General features: G+C 35.3%; 1 protein-coding gene across 1 annotated transcript; it reads right to left on the bottom strand.

The window, feature by feature from the left end:
• Window positions 1-2,472: 2,472 nt before the first annotated feature.
• LOC140451211 (uncharacterized) lies at window positions 2,473-3,369 on the bottom strand. Its single transcript, XM_072544947.1, has one exon. It carries the CDS (start codon window positions 3,367-3,369, stop codon window positions 2,473-2,475), a length of 897 nt encoding a protein of 298 aa, XP_072401048.1.
• Between the last annotated feature and the right edge of the window lie 18,280 nt (window positions 3,370-21,649).

The following is a 21,649-nucleotide window of genomic DNA, read 5'->3' as shown; positions in this document are numbered from 1 at the left end:
GCCTTTCTGTTTATATTTAAATTCAATTAATGTACTGTCAACGTCAGAGCTGCTGGTCGTTTTAGATCTTTTCATAGGTTATGATTCGTTACTGAAGACAGTAATTAAACGCTCCTTTTTTTGTTATTAGTTTTCCCTGGTACTTAATATCCGCCTATACTCGCCTCTTTTTTACATGCGAGTTCAATCGACTTGCTAGAACTGCTAACGACATCTAATAAATCTTGGGAGCTACTGTGGTTTACTTCGTCTTCTTCTCTGTAAGTGATCAAACTTACTGCAAAGGCAGCTTCAGGTATAGCGTCTGGCTTAAACGGATAAATTTCGGTGGCTGCAAAACCGGAGATACTGTTTTATAATGTCATTGCTTTTAGCCAAACTAGACTAAAAATTTCTCCAAACCTAATTTTCGTAATCGCGTTGCCATGGTTTGTTGTTAAAAACTGTACGACTTCTTGGTCCCAAAATGTCTCAAAGCTTTTAAACACTGATTTGTCCATAGGTTGCAACTCGTGTGACGTGTTACTAGAAAGACAAAATAAAGTTATGTCCATACGGTTAGCTGCCTTAACTATGGAAATATCTAAGTGACTTTTAGATTCATCAAATATTAGTAGGGTAGGACCAGAAGTAGTCAAGCCACAAAAACAAATGCTTCGCATGTCATACTACTTTTATTGGTGACAATAGCTTTTGAGCCAGGGGGCAAGTGATCAGACCATTCAGGTTTAAACCACTGGCCTTTAAAAAGCACAAAAAGTGGTACAGGTTGACTAAGCTCATTTCCGTAACCTACAATTGACACGCTTTCTCCGTGCTCGGGTGCGGTTAAATATATCCGTTTTACTCCTCTTTTAGTAAAAACAATTTGTTGCTTATGGATTGTCAATCTGCATTATTTTTCGTCAATATTATATATCCTACCAGGTTTTCAAATAGGTTTAGTTTTTCTATGGTGTCTCTCAATTTATGAACAAAGTTTTCCACGATTGTTTTATTCATTTTTTCGGCTCGAGCCATATTCATTTGTTGAGCTTTTCACCTAGCTAGTCTGGATGCCTGCACATGAATAACATAAGCCATTTTCTATCAGCTTTATTTAACTCTTTAGAAAAAGGATCTATGATTTGTAGATTAAGAAAACACACTTTTCATTAGAATCTTGCTTGTAATAGGCATACCTAGCCTACTAATAGGCTAATCTGTGAATTCTTTCGACAAGATCATTTTCTTCCTGTGCTAATATTGCCGCTGGCAATATTAGGAATTATTAGCGATGGCAATATTAGGAACAAATGATGGGTAGAAAAAAAATCCGTTACTTAAAATTTCATTTGAAATAATTCATGCAATTCATAAAATAATAACCACTGGAGGTTGTACTTATCTAAACTTAATTACAAAATATAGAAAATTTTAATATATCTTGGGTAGGGTCAACGCAAAAAACAGGTTTATTTATAACGAAGACACGAAAAACAAATAGCAAGCTCCTACATATGATGTATACCATAGGCTAAAAGCGCCGAATAGAAAACACGTAGCTGATAGGCAAATACACTTGGCACCTTACTTGCAGCGTCGATACTATCTGTGACAGTATTAGGAACAGTGGCAATATTTAGCGCACCTACCTGATTAATTTTTTTCTCATTTTTTTCATCTCACATATTTGAATCTATTTCCTTGTTATGTTCTAAGAGCTTGGAAACGGTGGATGCCAATGTATAACTGGAGGGATGCCGGTTTTCAACATCCCTTCACGAAGAGTCTTGTATGCTAACAGTGTCTCTTTCAGCGGTTTGTACTTGCTGTAAGTCCAATTATTCCGCTAGCCTTCGAATGCTCAGTAATAGAAACTTAAATGGACTCTTAAATGTGATTTAGTCTGGCCTGTTGAATAGATTGATAGAGTGAAATAAAACAATAACTTGTTTATCTAGAACTGTAATTGAAAAAAGGTCAAGAAATAGAAACTTATAAACTGTGAGTGAATAACTAATCGTAAGGAACCTAATTAGAAAATTACAGTTTACGAACGAAAACACCATAACACTTCACATTAAGGGTTCCCGATATATTGCGTAACTTGCGATTGCGAACGTGGAGAAAAACTCTCCGAAACTTGAAAAGTAGGTCTAAACCCTACAACTATTGCTAATTCACTGGCTTCCCCTAGCCCCGCCGAAATACTTGACTATGCATTTTGAAGGATCTGCCGGTTTAAGGTCAATATGGGCGGAGATTAACATTCTAAGAAATAAGTCATTGCAGACTAGGGATTTATTTTCGTAACCGATGCGACGGAAATATTTTTATTTGTTTTGAAATAGAATTATTTGGTTGGAGATTATTATTCTCCAACATTCCCCCCGGCGTTAGAGCCTTGTGGTCTAACCTACTCTTCTTTATCTTGCCTAGGGAGAACCGAAATTTTAGAGATTGCCCTTGTAAATTGACCATTGATGGTCTTTAACTTGACCACTCTGACTTTGCCATCTTGACCGGCATTGTATCAACTACCCGTGCTAGAGGCCATTTTAGAGGAGGTACATCGTCCTCTCTCAGAAGAACTAAGTCATTGACTTGTATGTTATCCCTTGGTCGGGACCATTTTGGAGAGTTTTGTAAGCGGTTTAAGTAGTCAACAGACCACTTTTTCCAGAAACTTTGTTGTACTTTCGCAATTTGTTGAAACACGGATAGTTTATTTTCCGGGATTTTTTCTAAGTTTTGCTCAGGATGCGCAGTCAGGCTGGAGCCTATTATAAAATGCCCAGGACTGAGAAAAGTGTAATCAGAAGGGTCGCTGGACATTGCACAGATAGGCCTTGAATTCATCACAGCTTCAATTTGAACCATGACAGTATAAACCTGTTCGAAAGTGAAAGAAGAAGAGCCTATTAGTCTACGCATATGATATTTAGCGCTTTTTACTGAAGCTTCCCAGATCCCAGCCCAATGAGGAGATCTAGGGGGAATAAACTTCCATGAGATTTGATTTTCAGACAGATATTCCACAATGATTTGAGAATTTGACTTATTTTTAAAGAATTTGTATAAGTCGTAGAGTTGGTTTCTTGCACCAGAAAAACATGTGGCACTGTCACTGTAAATGACGGTTGGGTTACCACGTCGGGAGATGAACCTTTTGAGTGTTAATAGAAAGGAAGAAGTTGTTAGATCAGAAACAAGCTCAATGTGCACAGCTTTGGTCACCATGCACACGAAAATGGCTATGTATGCCTTGACTTTTGGCGCTTTTCGGAGTGAAGAAGATTTTAACAGAAAGGGTCCACCATAATCTACACCTATTTTTTGAAAAGGTCTTGTTGTAATGGACAACCTATCTTCAGGTAAGTTACCCATTAGCTGTTGTGCAGGAGTGCACGAAAATCGGAAACATGTGGTGCAGTTGCGAATAATTCGTTTTGCTTCATTTAGACCATTGAGAGGCCAGAATTTCAACCGAAGGTTTGAGAGAACTGTTTAAGCACCAGCATGTCCCAATCTGATATGCTCATTTTTGATGATAAGATTGACGGTATGATTTTTGGATGAAAGTAGTATCGGATGTTTTTGCAAATAGTCTATGTCGGGACAGTTTGTAAGTCTGCCTCCAACTCTGAGAAAATTAGAAGAATCTACAAATGGTTTTAGTGAAACGATGTTTTTATTTGAAATAAATTTGTTATTTTTAAGCTCCGCAATTTCTTTTGAGAATGCATCACCTTGAATTTGTTTGATGATGAAATCCATAGCATAATTTAACTCCGCCACAGAAAGGGATTCAGAAATTTTTTGTTTTTTACAATTAGAAATAAACCGAAATGCGTACGCTACTGTACGTTTTAAGCGTGAAATATTTGAGAAACGTGAAAAAATTCTCATCCAGAAGTTTTCTACGTTAGAATTTACCACAAGGCTTATTTTTCGTTCCTCGGGCAGGTTTTCGAGAACTTTGTCATTTGCTTGGAAACATTGAAATTTTAATCTCGTAAGCATTTAGGGCCTTGCCACCAGAAATCGCTATAAAGAAGGTCTGCGGCATTTTGTGCAGACTTTATGTGAAGCCATGTAAAGTTTTGAGTCAACTCCTGGACAAGTGCTACCCGGTGAGCCACGAAAACCGACCACCGACTTGGGTGACTTTTACACCACGACAGAGCTACCTGGGAGTCTGACCAGAGGGTGACTGAATGAAATTTTACAGGTTGATTTTCAAAGATAGAAATTATTTTTGAAACAAGTTTTGAAAGGAGAACCATCGCGCACAGCTCAAGCCTAGGAAGTGTTACCGTTTTTAACGGAGTTATCCTTGATTTGGAAGAAACTAATGCACAGGATATGGTCTCATCGGCATAGAAAGTTCTCAGGTATACGCATGCGCCATAAGCTGCCAAGCTGCTGTCTGAAAATCCATGAAGCTCAACCTTTAGAATTACTTTTTCAGAAAAGTAGAAACGAGGAATTTTTAAATTTTTTAATTGTGACAAGTCCTGTAGAAACTTGTTCCAATCGTTTAGAATATTTTTGTCCAAAATTTCTGTGTCCCAGTGAATTTTTTGCAGATAGAGTTTCTGCATAAGCATTTTGCCTTTAACAATGAATGGATTGATAAGTCCCAGAGGGTCGAAACATTGTGCTAATGCAGACAGGATTTTTCTTTTTGTTACTGGTGGGCAGAAATTATTTTCGGGGACGGAAATTGTTATTTGGTCTTCTGCAGGGTTCCATTTTAGGCCTAGAACTTTGCTGGACGTAGAATCGAAATTTAGGTCATATTCCTGAGTAGTATTTTTTGAATGTTTTGGATTAATTTTTTGTAGGAATATGGATGAATTTGAATGAAATTTATGTAATGTAAAACCATGGTGGTTTAGAACAGAATTTAATTGCTGAAGTATTTCGAGCAATTCTTCAATATTATTTGACCCACATAAACCATCATCTACGTAGAATTGGGTTTCGAGAAAATGTGAGGCCAATGGGAATTGAATTTTATTTTTATTTGAAATCTCTTGCAAGACTCTCGTCGCAAGAAATGGGGCGCTGTTCGTCCCGTATGTAACAGTATAAGTTGAATACATTTTATAGAATCGTGGGTATCGTCCCTCCACAGAATATTTTGTAGAAAGCGTTGATCTTTGTTGATCCACGTCTGTCGAAACATTTTTTGAATATCACAGGAAAATATGAATTTGTATTGCCTGAAACGAACCAGAATATCGAATAGATCAGGTTGCACCTGATACCCTTTTAATGAAATATCGTTCAGACTTTTTCCTGTAGAGCTTTTACAACTAGCATCCATGACGACACGCAAAGTTGTACTTTTATTTTGTTCGTTGATGACACACAAATGTGGAATAAAATATTTTTTGTCCGAATTTTCATTCACGAACGAAAGCGGTACATATTCAGCATGCCCTGAAGAAATATATGTGTCAATGAAGTTTTTGTACTCGAAAAATAATTTTTTATCTTTTTGGAATTTATTTTCGAGCGAGAGAAAACGCCGTTTGGCTATGGAAAATGAATCACCCAGTAATTGGTGTTCTTGTGCACTTTTTAATGGAATATCTACTTCAAAGCGTCCATTTTCAAGGATCTTTGTTGTAGTTTGAAATATTTGTTCGGCCAGCTCGTCAGCTTCCGACAGAATAGGTTTTTGAGAAAGTTCTTCCATGTTCCAAAATTTTGTGAGCAGCTCATCCGTGCTACACGTAGAAAGTAGAGCAACCTCTCCAGAAACATTGTTTGCTACTGTGGGTGCCGTCAAGTGAGGAGCTATCACGCCGGCAATTAGGTACCCCAGGTGCGAAGCCTGCAAGATTGGAAGCCTGGGGCCAAGAGGAATTATTTCCGGAAGAATTAGGTCGTAGTACAAATCTGCCCCAACCAAGATGTCTATTTGACTGGGTTTGTGAAAGGAATCATCGGCGAGAAAAATGTCCCCTGGAATTGGTAACTTTTTTGTAAGAATGCGGAACTGTGGAAGATTGCAAGTAATATTTTCTAAGATAGCACATGAAATTTTGAAAGACTTTTTATTATAGTTAGAATGCAATTTTATGTTGACCATCTTTTTTGAAACCGAATTATTTTGGCCTATGCCAGAGATATTTAGAGAAATGTCATACGGCTTATAACCCAGCCTTTTAGCGAGACACCGGGTACAAAAGCTATTCTGACTTCCTGTATCGAGTAACAATCGGGCCGTTAAAGGGCTCCCGTTTTTGTCGAAAATGGTGACTTTGGCCGTAGCGAGAAGTATGTTTGAATTTTTTACGGACAAAGCAGAAAAAGAATTTGTAAGAGGTTCTTGCCCTTGAACCGAAGGACCTTGAAAATTTGAATTAGACGAATGCTCGCGTTCGTAATTGTTTGAATTTGTAGAAGTTGACGGACTTTCCTTGTTATGGGTCATAGAAAAAGTATAATTTTTACCCGAAATGTGAAGAACAGTGTTATGGCGCTTTTTACATATGATGCATCCATGTTTTGAGGAGCAGTTTTTAGAATTATGCCTACCTAAGCAGTTTACGCAGAGACCTTTTGAATTTACGAATTTTATTTTGTCATCATGCTGAATGTTTTTAAAAAATTGACATTTATAAATTTTATGTCCTTGTTTTTTGCAGTAAATACAATAAACGTCGGAAACTAAATTATTTGAAATATTATTTTTATTTGAATCCTCTGATGTATTAATACTGTATGCATGATGTGAAACTTTTACGTTTTTGGTTTGCCTAGGATTTGTATTTTCCAGACTTTCCAGAACAATACACCTTTTTTCTAGAAATTTAAGAAAAGCATCTAAATTTGGTATATCTGTATGATTTCGCTCAGTTTCAAAAAGTCTCCTTGTTGAAAAGTCTAATTTGCTTTGTAGCAGAAAAACTAAAATTATATCAATGAGCTCTGAACTTGAAAATTGCAAATTTTTTAGCAGTTGCATATTTTTTGTTACAGTTGTTAGAAAATTTCTGAGGATCTGCGGTGAGCTGTTTCTCAGTGTAGGAATGTCTAGAATTTCTGTTAAATAAGAATTTATGATTGTGACCTTATTTTGATAGCGGTTTTTTAGAATATCCAAAGCAATTGAAAAATTTTCATTGGTGACTTTCAAAGAATCCACCAACTTTAGAGAATCACCCTGTAGGTAACTTTTTAAGTAAAGAAATCTTTGGATATCAGAAAGGGACTGATTTTTTATTATCAGTGTGTCGAATAGTTCATAGAAGCTTTCAAAATCACTCACGTGTCCAGAAAATTTGCTTATACTGATTTCTGGGAGTTTTACGGCCATTTGTTTAGTAGCGCTTCCTGTATTGGTAATTTCCAATGATTTAATTGAATTTTGAATTTTTGAAAGCGTCGCAAAATAATTTTCTTCAAACAAAGCACGATCAGATTCCTGAGACTCGTCCAGGAATTCAATTTCATCCTGTACGCTGTTGAAGTCAGAGAAAAGGTCTTTTAACCTATCTTCTCGCGTTTTGAATGAGAAAACATCTTTTTCCGAGTCGTGGTTTATTTCTAGCCACGCTTGAATTCTACCAACAGAATCTAGTATAGAATGCTTCTTTTTTGATAATTTATTTAAACCTTTATTGCTCATTGTAATAACTTTAATTTGTTTATTTTTAAATGAAATTATTATTTATTTTTGAATTAATTAATTCTGAATTATTAATTTTGAATTTTAACAAGCATGCAATAACCTAAACTAATAATTTAAATCTGAATAGTTCTTTAACAAAGTTTAACTTTATAAGAACACTAAGTTGCACTAGATTTTTGAAATAACTTTTTGAATTTATATAAAAAAGTTTGATTTGTACGTCACCCCTGGGTACTTAGTACTTGAATGTGGGCTGCCTATCCCTCTCTGGAATCAGCTAGTCCTGGAACAGCATTTCTTGAAGTAATCACTGGTTTTCTTTAAACTATCACTGTTTTGTTTTGTTTATCGAATGTTTGTTTGTCCGTAGAATAAACAACGCACTCACTATGTCTCTCGGAATTGTTGTCTATCGACGAGAATATCCGAAACACACGAAACTTTTACTGTCTTTTTGAAAGCACAGAATTATATAAATTGAATGTTTTAGGCCAGAAAGTCGGCTAGTAATCAAAATCCGGCTCGAAGTGAACAAATGGAGGGATGCCGGTTTTCAACATCCCTTCACGAAGAGTCTTGTATGCTAACAGTGTCTCTTTCAGCGGTTTGTACTTGCTGTAAGTCCAATTATTTCGCTAGCCTTCGAATGCTCAGTAATAGAAACTTAAATGGACTCTTAAATGTGATTTAGTCTGGCCTGTTGAATAGATTGATAGAGTGAAATAAAACAATAACTTGTTTAGCTAGAACTGTAATTGAAAAAAGGGCAAGAAATAGAAACTTATAAACTGTGAGTGAATAACTAATCGTAAGGAACCTAATTAGAAAATTACAGTTTACGAACGAAAACACCATAACACTTCACATTAAGGGTTCCCGATATATTGCGTAACTTGCGATTGCGAACGTGGAGAAAAACTCTCCGAAACTTGAAAAGTAGGTCTAAACCCTACAACTATTGCTAATTCACTGGCTTCCCCTAGCCCCGCCGAAATACTTGACTATGCATTTTGAAGGATCTGCCGGTTTAAGGTCAATATGGGCGGAGATTAACATTCTAAGAAATAAGTCATTGCAGACTAGGGATTTATTTTCGTAACCGATGCGACGGAAATATTTTTATTTGTTTTGAAATAGAATTATTTGGTTGGAGATTATTATTCTCCAACAATAACAATATAACTCCAAATAAGCTCCAAAAGTTGGGAGTCAATGTAAAACAATATAACTTACAACTTATTTGGGAGCCAATTGTTAGGCCTCGTTTAGCTTTGTCTCTTAGATGTGAGAACGTTTTATCTTAGAAGTAAATCTGAATAATGAGTTTGGCTGGGAGAAATAAACTAAGATATTAACTTATCATATTTATTGTACTTAAAGAAATATAAAATAAGATATTAAAAATCAAAGCAAATCTTGCCTATGAGCTTTACAAATATAATGAGCTTTACAAATATAAAATATGATACTTATAGCATCACTGGATAACTTGTTGCTGGCTTTAAAGTATTGCAGAATGTAGTGGTTAGTTGCTGATGTTGGCTTCACAAGATAACTTACAGGAGATGCCGAAATCGAGCCGGTTTTAGTTCTGAGCAGCTATTATTTTACGCAGCTATTAGGTTTTGCATATCTGTTGTTAAAAAATAATTAGGCCAGAAAAACTAAAATAATAAATTCTGAGTTAGTGACTGTATAGATTTTAAAATATTTCCTTGCCATATGATGATTGAAATAACTACAATATTAACTAGAAAAGAGCAAATTAGCAAACGTAAAATAATATCTTCTTCTTTTTCTTCTTCTTCTTAGCCTTCTGTCGTCTGTGTTTGGACATAGGCCTCTCCCAACTCCTTCCATCGGTCTCTATCCTGAGCAACATATTTCCTATTTGTTCCGGTTATTCTTTTAATGTCATAAACCTATCTCATTTGTGGTCTTTCTCTTGGTCGTTTACTTTCGTAAGGTCTCCAATATTGTATTGTAGTATTCCAACGTTGGTCTTTTTGTCTAGCAGCCTGGCCCGCGAAGCTCCATTTAGGTTTGGCAATTCTTGTTGCTGTGTCCTCGACTTTTGTTTTGGATCTTACCCAGTCTTTCCTCTTTTTATCTGACAGTCGTATACCTAACATTGCTCTTTCCATTGTTCTTTCTGTTGTGGCTAGTTTATTCATGTTGGCCTTGGTTAGGGTCCAGGTTTGATCCATCATATGTCATGATAGGAAGGATGCATTGGTTGAACACTTTGCTCCTCAAGTATTGGGGTATTTTGCGGTTCTTAAGTATCCAACTAAGTTTTCCAAATCCTGCCCATGATAGTGTTGCTCTTCTAGTAATTTCCGCACTTCGGTTCTCTTTCTCGGGTAGATATAATTACTATTTAAATGGGCATCAGCCACAATTAAAGGTTAAAGTACGTTTATTGACATTTCAATTTCTACTTCGGAAATCGTTCTCAAAATACAAACATTAGTAAATTAAACAAATTTTGTTTTTTTGTTACTTAGTGAAAAATTCTTCTAATAATTTAATTTTATCTGACTCATCTATATTGACAATTCAGACATACATTATACATTTTAAAGTAGATGACTTTAAAATAATATTGCCAATATTGTTGAGTTGTGTTCTTGGGACGACTTTACTTATAAGATACGAGTAGTTCATTCGATTACATGAAATCAACTTTAACTTGAGAATATCCGTCAGAAAAGATCATAGCATGTAATTCGTCTTTAAAAAGACAAACACATGCCATGATGACAGTAAAATTCTCCTGTTAGTGATTCCATAGTAAATTATGAGGGAAAAACCAGGAAAAAAATCTCATAATACTATTCCGACATGGTAAGTATTTGGTCGTGCATTTAATTTAACTTCAAAAAAACACCAAAATCTGATTTTATATGTTTGTTATTTAAAAAACATAAATGATGTATTCTCTATATGTTACTGACTTACCAATACTGGTATTTTCCTCTTAATAACTTCCTCTTTCAATATGGGTAACAAGATCCTACTACATTCTGCCGAGGAATTCGCGACACATTTGGTCTCATTTAGCATAATTAGAGCCGCTTGTTTGATTTTTCTCTTTTTACCATCCAAATATGTAAACACGCATGGGATAATGAACATAGGGTTTAATGGAGTGATTCAAATATAGTCCTAAAAGAAACGGACGGTAAAAAGAGAAAAAATAAAGAAAGCGGCTCTAATTATGCTAAATGAGACCAATTGTGTCACGAATTCCTTGGCAGAATGTAATAGGATCTGGTTACCCATATTGAAAGAGGAAGTTATTAAGAGGAAAATGCCAGTATTGGTAAGTCAGTAACATATAGAGGATACATAATTTATGTTTTTTAAATAACAAACACATAAAATCAGAATTTGGTGTTTATTGAAGGTAAATTAAATGCACGACCAAATACTTACCATGTCGGGATAGTATTGAGGTTTTTTTCCTGGTTTTTCCCTCATAATTTACTATGGAATCACTAACAGGAGAATTTTACTGTCATCATGGCATGTGTTTGTCTTTTTAAAGACGAATTACATGCTATGATCTTTTCTGACGGATATTCTCAAGTTAAAGTTGATTTCATGTAATCGAATGAACTATCTTATAAGTAAAGTCGTCCCAGGAACGCAACTCAACAATATTGGCAATATTATTTTAAAGTCGTCTACTTTAAAATGTATAATGTATGTCTGAATTGTCAATATAGATGAGTCAGATAAAATTAAATTATTAGAAGAATTTTTCACTAATTAACAAAAAAACAAAATTTGTTTAATTTACTAATTTTTGTATTTTGAGAACGATTTCCGAAAAGGAAATTGAAACGTCAATAAACGTACTTTAACCTTTAATTGTGGCTTATTCCCATTTAAATAGTAATTACTTTAAAATGGCACAAGAAAATAGCTTGAGAACAATAGGTAGATAGATTCCTGGATTTATTCTATCTCACTGCCATTTATAGTTATACGTCTGGGGTCATCTGTGTTTGTCATTATTTTTGTTTTGTTCATATTCATTTTTAGGCCCACGTATTGGGAGCTGGCTGCTAGTTCCTCCATCATAATTTGTAGTTTTTCGAATGTACTCGCTATAATCATTATGTCATCAGCGAATCTGAGGTGGTTTAACTTGTTGCCATTAACGTTAATGCCATAGGTTGACCAATTTGTAGTTTTGAAGACATCTTCTAGGGCTAGGTTGAAAAGCTTTGGCGATATTACGTCTCCTTGTCTCACTCCTCTCTTAATGGGGATGGGATTTGTATTTTCATCTAGTTGTACTATCATAGTTGCATTTTCATATATATTATGTATTAGTTGCCTATATTTCAAATCTATTCTACAATTAGTAATACCTTGTTCTATGGCCCACATATCGATACTTTCAAACGCCTTTTCATAGTCGACGAAGGCAACAAATACGGGTAATTGGTGTTCATTTGCCTTCTCTATCAATGTTCTCATTGTCAGCAGATGGTCTGATGTACTATATCCTTTGCGGAAGCCAGCCTGTTCAACCGGTTGGTAATTATTCATTTTATAGGTTAACCGGTTGTTAATAATTCTCATAAATCGTTTGTATACTTGACTGAGCAACGATATATAATTTTGTAGATCACATTTGTCCCCTTTTTTGTGTAAGAGTATTACTAGACTCTCGTTCCAGTCTTTAGGGATCTTGCTATTATGGAGACATCTATTAAATAGCTCTGTTAGTACAGGGATTGTTAATGTCTTGCTTGTTTTTAAGAGCTCGGCAATTATACCGTCGTGTCCTGGAGCTTTATTATTATTTAACTTTTTTAAAGCTCTTTCTATTTCGAATCCCTTTATATTTGGTAGTACTTCTGATCCCACGTTTTTTATTTTTCTTTTGACGTTCTCCTTTGTTGTTTCATTAGGCTGGCCTTGCAAGCTGTACAAGGATGTGTAGGAGTACAATATTTGTTATTTTATATTTTTCTTTCTCTTCCTTATTGTTGGCGTCTTTAATTTTGATGATTTTTTGAACTCCCAGTGTGGGTCTTAGACATTTTAAGCCTCTATTGTTTTTAATGACTCGCTCTATTAAGTTCTCGTTCCATTTTTGTATATCGCGTTTTAGTTCTTTTCTAATTGGTTTATTAAGTTCTCTGTATTCTTGAGTATAGCGTTTGTTTTGCGCTAGTAGTTGTCTTCTTTCCGTCATTAGCTACACTCGCGATCATAAAATCCGAGTCACCTTGAAAATTTCAAGTTTTTGGAATATTTTTGCCTCTGGTGCAGTAATAACCTTTTTTTAGGCTAACGTATTTTTTATTTGTCATCAATGTTTGTTTTGAAAGAAAAAAAAAACGGGTTTTTATTGTTTTTATTGAAAAAGCAGAAAACAAATCAAATTGTTGATAAAACAGGCATACGAAAAAATGGAAAATACAGAACGTGGTAAAATGTCAGTAAAATTTTAATGACTAATACCGTGTATTGTCTCCACTTGCTCTAATGACCTCTTCCAGACGACGCGACGGGGCATACTCTCAATTTTTCTCCGGATTACATGTTTTTGTATGTTAATCCACTCTCTCACTAACAGATCCTTAAGCTCCTGTGCGTTGTTAGGAGGAGATGTTAGGGGTTAAATACGTTTTTTCAAATCGTCCCAGATATGTTCGATGGGATTCAGGTACGGAGGCCTAGCTGGCCAGGGTAACCTCATAATTCCAACCTTGTCCAAGTATTGCATACTGATCGTGGCAACGTGCGTTCGCGCGTTGTTCTGCATAAAAATGACGGTTACTCCAAGCCTTGCCATGATATGCATAACATGTTTTTCCAGAATCTCCGTATTGTCCCTTCGTGCAGATAAGGACCCATTTTCGATGAAGGGTAATTCTGTGCGGAAGTCGGAAGATACACCTCCCCAAGCCATGACCGAGCCTCCACCAAATGGCATTCTTGGAGCAATGCAAGCTTATGAAAATCATTCACCGGTTCTCCTCCAAACTCTTACACGTCCATCGGATCCAGTTAGGCAGAAACGGGATTCATCTGGGAATAACTCTTTGCTCCAATCATTAATTCCCCAATGCGCGTATTGTCGAGCAAAAGCTAGTCGTGCAACTCGATGCGCCAGGTGAAGTGGCGGTCCTGTAGCCATTGCCCGAGAAGATAGTCCAAAAGAACTAAATCTTCTCCTGACTGTTGGAACGCTAACATTGCGATTTCGTACTTCCTGTAGACGATTTCGATGCGTAATCGCAGTTGAGGTCCGGTTTTGTAAAGCCCGAAACACAAGAAAACGGTCATCTCGTACCGTGGTCATTATTCTTCGTCCAAAGCCAGGTCGTCTGGATAGCAAACCCTTCTCCTGAAAGCGTTGAAGCACTCGTTGAACCGTAGAAAGGCTTACGCCAACAGTTCTTGCGACTTGCCGTTGAGTGTGACCGTCTTTCACAAGCGCAACAATTTGTGCCGTTTCAACAACAGTCAAGGGTATTTTTGGCAGAAAATAAACAATAATAAACACTAATAATGGCACTAATAAACACTAATGGTGGCAATAATTAACGTTTTTTTGTTACGTTTGAATAGAAAGTCGAAGCACAAATGAGACATTTAAAACAAGCGGCAGTTACAGGAACCGTTTATTTTGGGAAGTGTGCACTTTTCCGCGAAATCGGCACTATTGAAATTCTTTGTTGCAAAGGAAACCGCTAAGCCGACAACAATTCTCAGAAACATGCATTAGTTTGTATTTGTGTTATTATTATTTACGATAAAGCTCGTTAAAAATGAAATATCGGTGATTTTCAAGGTGACCCGGATTTTTATGATCGCGAGTGTATTTAGTTTCATTGCTTATTTTGTCTTATTTAGTCCTTGTTTTCTTTGCGATCTGTAGTCCTGCTGCGAGAAGGTTTTTATTTATGTTTTTATTAATCTCGTCAATTTGATCTTGATTATGTGAAGGATCAGATTCGAACTTATCCGCTAAGACCTCTCGGAATTGCTTTTCATTTGTTCTTAGTTTAAAGGCATGTATCTTTGTTGTTTTTTTTTAAATCCTTTTTCTCTCTTCTTTCATGTTAATATTTATTTTTGCTCTAACTATACGATGGTCACTACCCGTTTTTACGTTGTTTATTGTTGTAACGTCTTCAAATATTCCTTTGTTGTTTGAGAGAAAATAGTCTATTTCATTTTTGGTAGTTCCGTTAGGTGCGACCCATGTCCACTTTCTGTTAGGTTTCTTTTTCTAGTAAAATGAATATAATTAATATTAAACAAATTAGTTGAATTATAATAAAGACACTAACTGTATATTGGACAAATTATAAGTTTAAAAGAAACATGTGCGGAGGTTATGTATGAATGTATAAAAAATGAAATAAAATTTGAAATCATAAAAAGACCCTGTATATTGGTTAAATAATAAATATAACTTAACCCAGAGAAGTTTTAATACTATAAATGAATTTTCAATCCAAACATGCCTTTTTATAGATGAACGACATTTAAAAAAAAACACTTCTACAGGAATTGTGACAGAGAGAAGTGACTTGACAGAGCAGAGTTGCCAACTAACAGATATACTGTCTATTGAAGTGAGGCATATAGATTTATATTTTCCATGTCTGTGATATAGAACAGACAGGAGAACAAATACAAGAAATATAACTGAAATCAATGAAGATTGAAAATGAGAAATAAAGATTAAATAGAATATTTAGTTGATTGAAAAGTTAAATTCAGAATTGGACGGCAACTATTTTTAGAATAAAAATAGCAAAATAAACGATAAAGTTAATAGATAAATAAAATCAAAAGAAATTAAAATAATATTCGAGATGGCACGTACAAAATTCAAATGTCAATCATATGGCGAGAGTATATACACACGGCTCGATGACCCCACTGTTTAATACCTGCGAAAAATAAAACTCCATAGTACTTCAATAATTACCTTATTGGGCCTTAAACCCAATTAGGTCTTATATACTTATATAAACGATTATCCTATGTCAGAAGTCTTCTTCTTCTACTTTTTTATATAGACATGACACAGTCTGTTTTTTAATGTGCCTTCAGTTAGTTGTCGTTCCATCGTTTTTGTGGTCTTCCTACTGATCGCCTTCCTATTGAGGAACCGTCTCTTGCCATCTTTACTACTCTATTTGTTGTCATTCGCCTTATATGATCGTTCCATTTTACTCTTCTATTTCTTACCAGTTCTTGATGTTTTCCACCTTGCATCTACGCCGTATATCTGTACTTCTAGCTCTGTCCCATAGTGTCTCACCATCAATTATTCTAAGTTATTCATCTTTGCTGTTTCTAACATTCTTTTTGTCCTCTTTGTGTCAGGTATTGTTTTTGCCGTGCATGTCATTATTGGTCTGATGACGAATAAAAAGAGAAATAAAAATATCTTTCCTGATATTTTTATTTCTCCATATTGTTTCATTCAGGCAGCCTGCGGCTCTGTTTGCTCTATTCACTTGATCTTTCACTTCAGTTTCGAGCTTTACGTAGCTAGATAATGTGATACCTAGATATTTAAACGCCATCACTTGTTCTATTATCCTACCTTCCAGCTCCAATTTACATCTTAGTAAATTTGCTGTGGTAACCATGCATTTTGTCGTTTTTTAGGAAATTAACGGGTTACATTTTTTTGCGGTTATATTAAATTAGTGCAGCATACGTTGTAAATCATCTTCACTTTGAGAGAGTAGTATTGCGTCGTCTGCAGAGCAGATTATTTTAAAGTGTTTTTCTCCCATTTGGTATTCTTTTTTAGTTCTTACTTTTTTTATTATTTTATCCATAATCAGATTAAACAATAGAGGACTCAGGGAATCTCCCTGTCTTATCCCATAGCCAGCTTCAATAGGATCGGTTAGGTCTCTTTCTACTTTTACTTTTATTGTGTTATTTTGGTAGATATTTTTGATCGTTTTGATTATTCCTAGACTGTCTTGCGTACAGTCAGTGGATAACGACATTTAATTTGACCCTGTCAAATGCCTCCTTTAGGTCCAAGAAACATAGATATGACGGTTTGTTGTATTCTAATGATTTCTCTTGCACTTGCCTCAGTATAAATATAGCATGATCTTTCCGACCTAAAACCTTGTTGTTCTTTTGCTAGTGTTAGAATTTCATTCATTTTATTTGTTATCACTTTGGTTGTTAATTTTAGTTTTGTGTTTAATAAATTAATTTCTCTGTAATTTTCCGAGTCCGATTTGTCTCTCTTTCATGTTATCTCCATTCTTGAGGAATTCTGTTTTGTTCTATTATTTTTTGGAATAGTTTTAATAGTTGTTTGGTCAGATCTGGTCCTCCGTACTTTAGGAGTTTGTTTGGTATTCTGTCCTCTTCTGGTGAATTTCTGTTTTTAATTTCCTTAAAGCTTCCTTTACCTCTTCCTCGTCAATATTTATTTCTTTGTTTGCCGTCACCTCTGGTGTTGGTGGTTCATTATCGTCACCTTTAGCAAATAGGAATCGAAAGTAGTCTGCCCATATTTGCTTTTGAATGTGTTTCCTTTTTATTAGTTCTTTCATTTCATAGTTTCTATTTATATTCCGTAGAAGTCGTCTTCCATCTGTTTTGAGAAGCTCTGCCAGTGTTTCCTTTTTATTTGTCTGAAGTATTGGTTTCATTTCTGATTCGTTTATAGTGACTCTATGCCTGTTGTGTTTGTTGTGCTCTGTATTGTTAAAAGGCTTTCTTTTTCTCTTTACATTTTGTCTTCACTTTCCCTTTAAACCATGGTTTTTCTTTTTATATGTTAGTATTCGTTACTTCCCTGTCTTCAAGTGATTCTTGGAGAATGTCAGAAGTCATTACGTATAATTATAGAAAAAAATTATTTTTGTATTCATTTTGTAACCTCGGAAACCTCTTTTGGATGGTGCTAGAAAGATCATTAATAGATACACTGCGAACGGCACCTAGATGGTTAGTGGAGAGCGAATCGGCCTTTCGAAACTAGCTTTTGGAACCGGGAATGGATCCAACAGAAGAAATAATAAAGATAAGATAGATTAGAAAAGACAGATAAATAGATGACAAGAGAAATAGGTAAAATTACCAAAGATAAGAAAAAGGGCGCCACTTAACTTTTTTTGGGTTACAAGGGGAAAATTAAGAAACCTTAGAAACGAAATGAAATAAGGAGAGATAATTAGGTTCTGGGACCAAATACAAGAAAAGATATTAACAGTTAATTATTAAATAAAGACATACAGCCTAATCTTTCTCCTGGTCGATATCGTGATAGTTAAATATCTTTATTAGCAAATATTCAGAGATACTCTATTATCAGAAAACTTATTAGGAGTAGAGAAATAAAATTTAGTAGGTAAACAAAACAAAATATATTCACTAACTGAATCACCAGACGGGTGAATTCCAAAAACAAGAAATACAAATAAACCCACCGTAACATGTAAAAAAAAATCAAAATCTTTCAATATAATAGACATATGCACATATGAATAAAATATAACATTAAGGAGAACTTGATGTTTTAAAAAAGTTCCAAAAGAGTAGATCTCTCCTTAATGTTTAAGGCTTATCTCGAGATAATTGGCTTTAAAAGTAGTAATTTATAGCAAGTACAAAATAAGACTAAATTAATTTATTATAAAGGTGTAGAAATACAAAGATAAGATTATAAAAATCGGTTTTATACTGTACCATATTGAGGGAAACGTTCTCTTTGAATTTAAGCTATTTGTAAGAAGTTTAACAAATTTTATTACTCTCTTCCTAGCGCTACAAAAAGAGGCCTAAATGCTCTTTGTTTCCAAAAAAATGACGATTGCTCTCAAATTTCTAACAAACCAGCCATCAAGTAATCTGCATGTTTCGGTACTTTTTTTAAGAAATAAAAAAGCTGAAATATATGAAAGAATTAGTTCTATAAAGATATAAAATCGTTATACGTACCGTTACATTCTCATAAAGGACTATATCGGGACCTCTCATTCGTTTCGGCGAGGTGCAAAACCGAGATTTTTGGATACGGCTATTGGCGTAGCTGTGGTAATTGCAAAAGGTTTTTAAAATTAATTTTAAAATAATATACAATAATTATTCTGAAGCTATTTTCTTGTGGCATTTCAAAGTAATTTCGTCAATAAACTTACTATAACCTTTGATTGTGGCTTATTCCCATTTAAATAGTAAGTAATATAATAATTCGTTACTAATCTAATTATAAAATAAGCATATTTTATGCGACTACATATATCAAATATTCAGGCAGAACAATTCAAAATATTCAAAGAAACTATAACTATAATACTTGTTAATTTTTAGTAGCTAGTGTTATGTGAGGATGAGTATTGATTTTGAGAGATTTAAAATAAATTTTTTTAAATATACGTTGCGTTTCATTTGACAATACCACCTTTATTCATTTTCTTGATCGAAATGTTAGTACATCCCCTTTTCTACCTGTTTAAGCGAATTGTGCAGTCGATATGGATTCTTGTGCAAACTTATGAGGAGAGAAGACATTTTTTTTAGTGCTGAGGAACCTAAAATCGAAACATTGCTACCACTATCTAAACGAGCAGAAATGATTTCTCCTTCTACTGATATTCAAATATAAGGGCGGTTATCTGAGCCATGCTTATCTAAGAGTGGATTGGTAACTAATTCCTGAGCAGAAGGTAAAGAAAATAAATTTTCGTCTGAAGGCATGCCGTCAAGAGAAAGGGCAAATAGGCAATGGAGATACATTTCCTTTGGAAGATACAGATAAATTAATTTAGCGTATTGAACTACTAACTAAATTTATTTACCTTAATTTAAAAAGGTAATATAAAAGTGGTACTTTCGACTAAGAAATTGTAAAACACAACTAAAATGAAGGGAATGAAGAAACACAATAGAGCAGCATTGGTATGTTGTGGTCTCTCGATTTTTCTACTATCTTTCTGGTGTTCAATATCTTTTTTCGCGTTTCTTTTCCTGGTATTAATCCGCACTGTTCTTCAGCTATCTCTGAAAGTAGAAAGTAGAAAGGTTGATTCACACTACTCGTCAGACCATTCATCTGTGATCCACATCATGTTGCGCATAAATTCGGTATTACATCTACGCCAATCTCGCCAATTGCTTTTATAATATGGTATGCCGTGGATTCCTGTGGATTTTTTGTTTCTTAGTTGGTTGAGAGACTTTACTACTTTCCGCCTGTTATTATATATATATATATATATATATATATATATATATATATATATATATATATATATATATACCCGGTATTTAGGCGTTCCACGCCCTTCCGGTAGGGATCTATGGAGGAGTATCACCTAGCCGCAAGCCCTTATCTCTTGCCGTACTGCTCCACCATAGGCCGATCAGATACCAGCATATTCTAGACTAAGCCGCAGATTCATTTTAGAATTTTAAACTACTGCGTTAGCCTTTTTGTTTTCTGTTCACCGAGCCGGGGATTTGAACTGACATCTCTCGCATTGAAGCGAAGGAGAAGCCAGCCGCCCAGCCCGCTTGGCTATCCTGTTATTTCCGCCTGGAAAACTGTCACATCCTTAGATATACTTACCGAGAAATGTTTCCCTTAATTTTTCCCTACTATGCCGGCTCCCACACCCTCCGATTTTTTGAGCCATTTGTGTACCAGGTAGTAGCAGCTTGTATGGGTTCACCTTTATTCTAGTTTTTTCTGTCTGGTATCTTAATTGTAAACTTATTTTTAAAGCTATATCTCGTAGCTGTTGCATCGATAGGTTGCCCCATCACAATATCGGCTTTTAGCTCCTCCATTAGCTTTCTGTTGTCAGCACCATGCATCTGGCTTATATGTCTCTGACTATGGATTAATCTGTGCATCATTGATTTGGCTTCGTCCTGTATAAAGATATGAAGTGGTAGTAGATTCAGCAGGATTTCTAAAGATGCAATAAGAGTTGTTTTTATGGCCCCCTTAATACACAGATATGCTAGCCTTTGTGTATTATATAGCACCCTTATTACTCCCACTTGCTGCGTCTTTGTTCACCACGTTACCAAGCCATAGGTTATCATTGGTCTAATAAACCCTGTGTATAGAGTCATTTTTGTCCCCAATTCTTACCGCATATTCTTCTACTTTGTGTGTAGTTCCTTCCACAGCTTTGTGTGTAGTTTTCAGAATGTGAGTATTCCATATAAGCCTATGATCAAAATAAACCCCAAGGTATTCTGCTTCTTTGGCAAATAACGTCACTGTTCCTCCCAGTACCGGTGGTTTTAGGCCTTGCAGTGCTGTTTTTTTTTGGGTGAAGTTAACGATTTGTGTTTTTGAGCATTGACTATCAGTCTCTCTTGTTTACACCAGTCGTCAACTATATTTAGGGCTGCTTGCATTTTCTCAGACACCACCTGAGAAAACCTGCCCCTGGCAACGATTGCTATATCGTCAATATATCCTAGACCATAAAAGCCTTCTGTGGACAGATTTCTGAGGAGATCATTTACCAAGGTTACTCAAAGTAACGGGAACAGGACTCCTCCTTGTGGGCAGCCTCCACCTACTTTTGTTTTGATGGTTGTTTTACCCAGAGTGGACATTACTGTCTTATTCTCCAAGGATACCCTTATCTATCTGCACATTATCGCAAGTGAGCCTATTCTACTCATAACTCCTATCAAAGAGCTGGTAGTAACATTATTAAATGTCCCTTCTTATTCTGCTGTTTAGTTTCGTTATTTCTTGAGTATGACATTATCAGCAGTGGGACGCGGCGTGTCGGGGTTGAGGACTCTCTCCCCTTTCGACTTCCGCGAAGTACAAAAGAGTCACTACTTAATTCAGATCTCATCCTCCATGCAAACTGAGACGGACAAGCACAGGAATTCCTTTATTAGAAATAGCGAAAAAATATATCAAAAATCGTTATGTAGTGACATGCAGTTGAGTGTGTTAAAAGCTTAGAGAAAAACACCAAAACAGGGTATTTTTTTAATTTAAATTATTTTCCGAGGAAA

The sequence above is a fragment of the Diabrotica undecimpunctata genome, chromosome 9 (assembly GCF_040954645.1).
Source record: "Diabrotica undecimpunctata isolate CICGRU chromosome 9, icDiaUnde3, whole genome shotgun sequence".
In the NCBI taxonomy this organism is placed as follows: domain Eukaryota; kingdom Metazoa; phylum Arthropoda; class Insecta; order Coleoptera; family Chrysomelidae; genus Diabrotica; species Diabrotica undecimpunctata.
This window is presented reverse-complemented; position numbering and strand designations above follow the sequence as displayed.

Coding starts and splice junctions, on each gene's coding strand:
- LOC140451211 (XM_072544947.1), bottom strand. CDS start 3,369: ATGGGTAACTTACCTGAAGATAGGTTGTCCATTACAACAAGACCTTTT.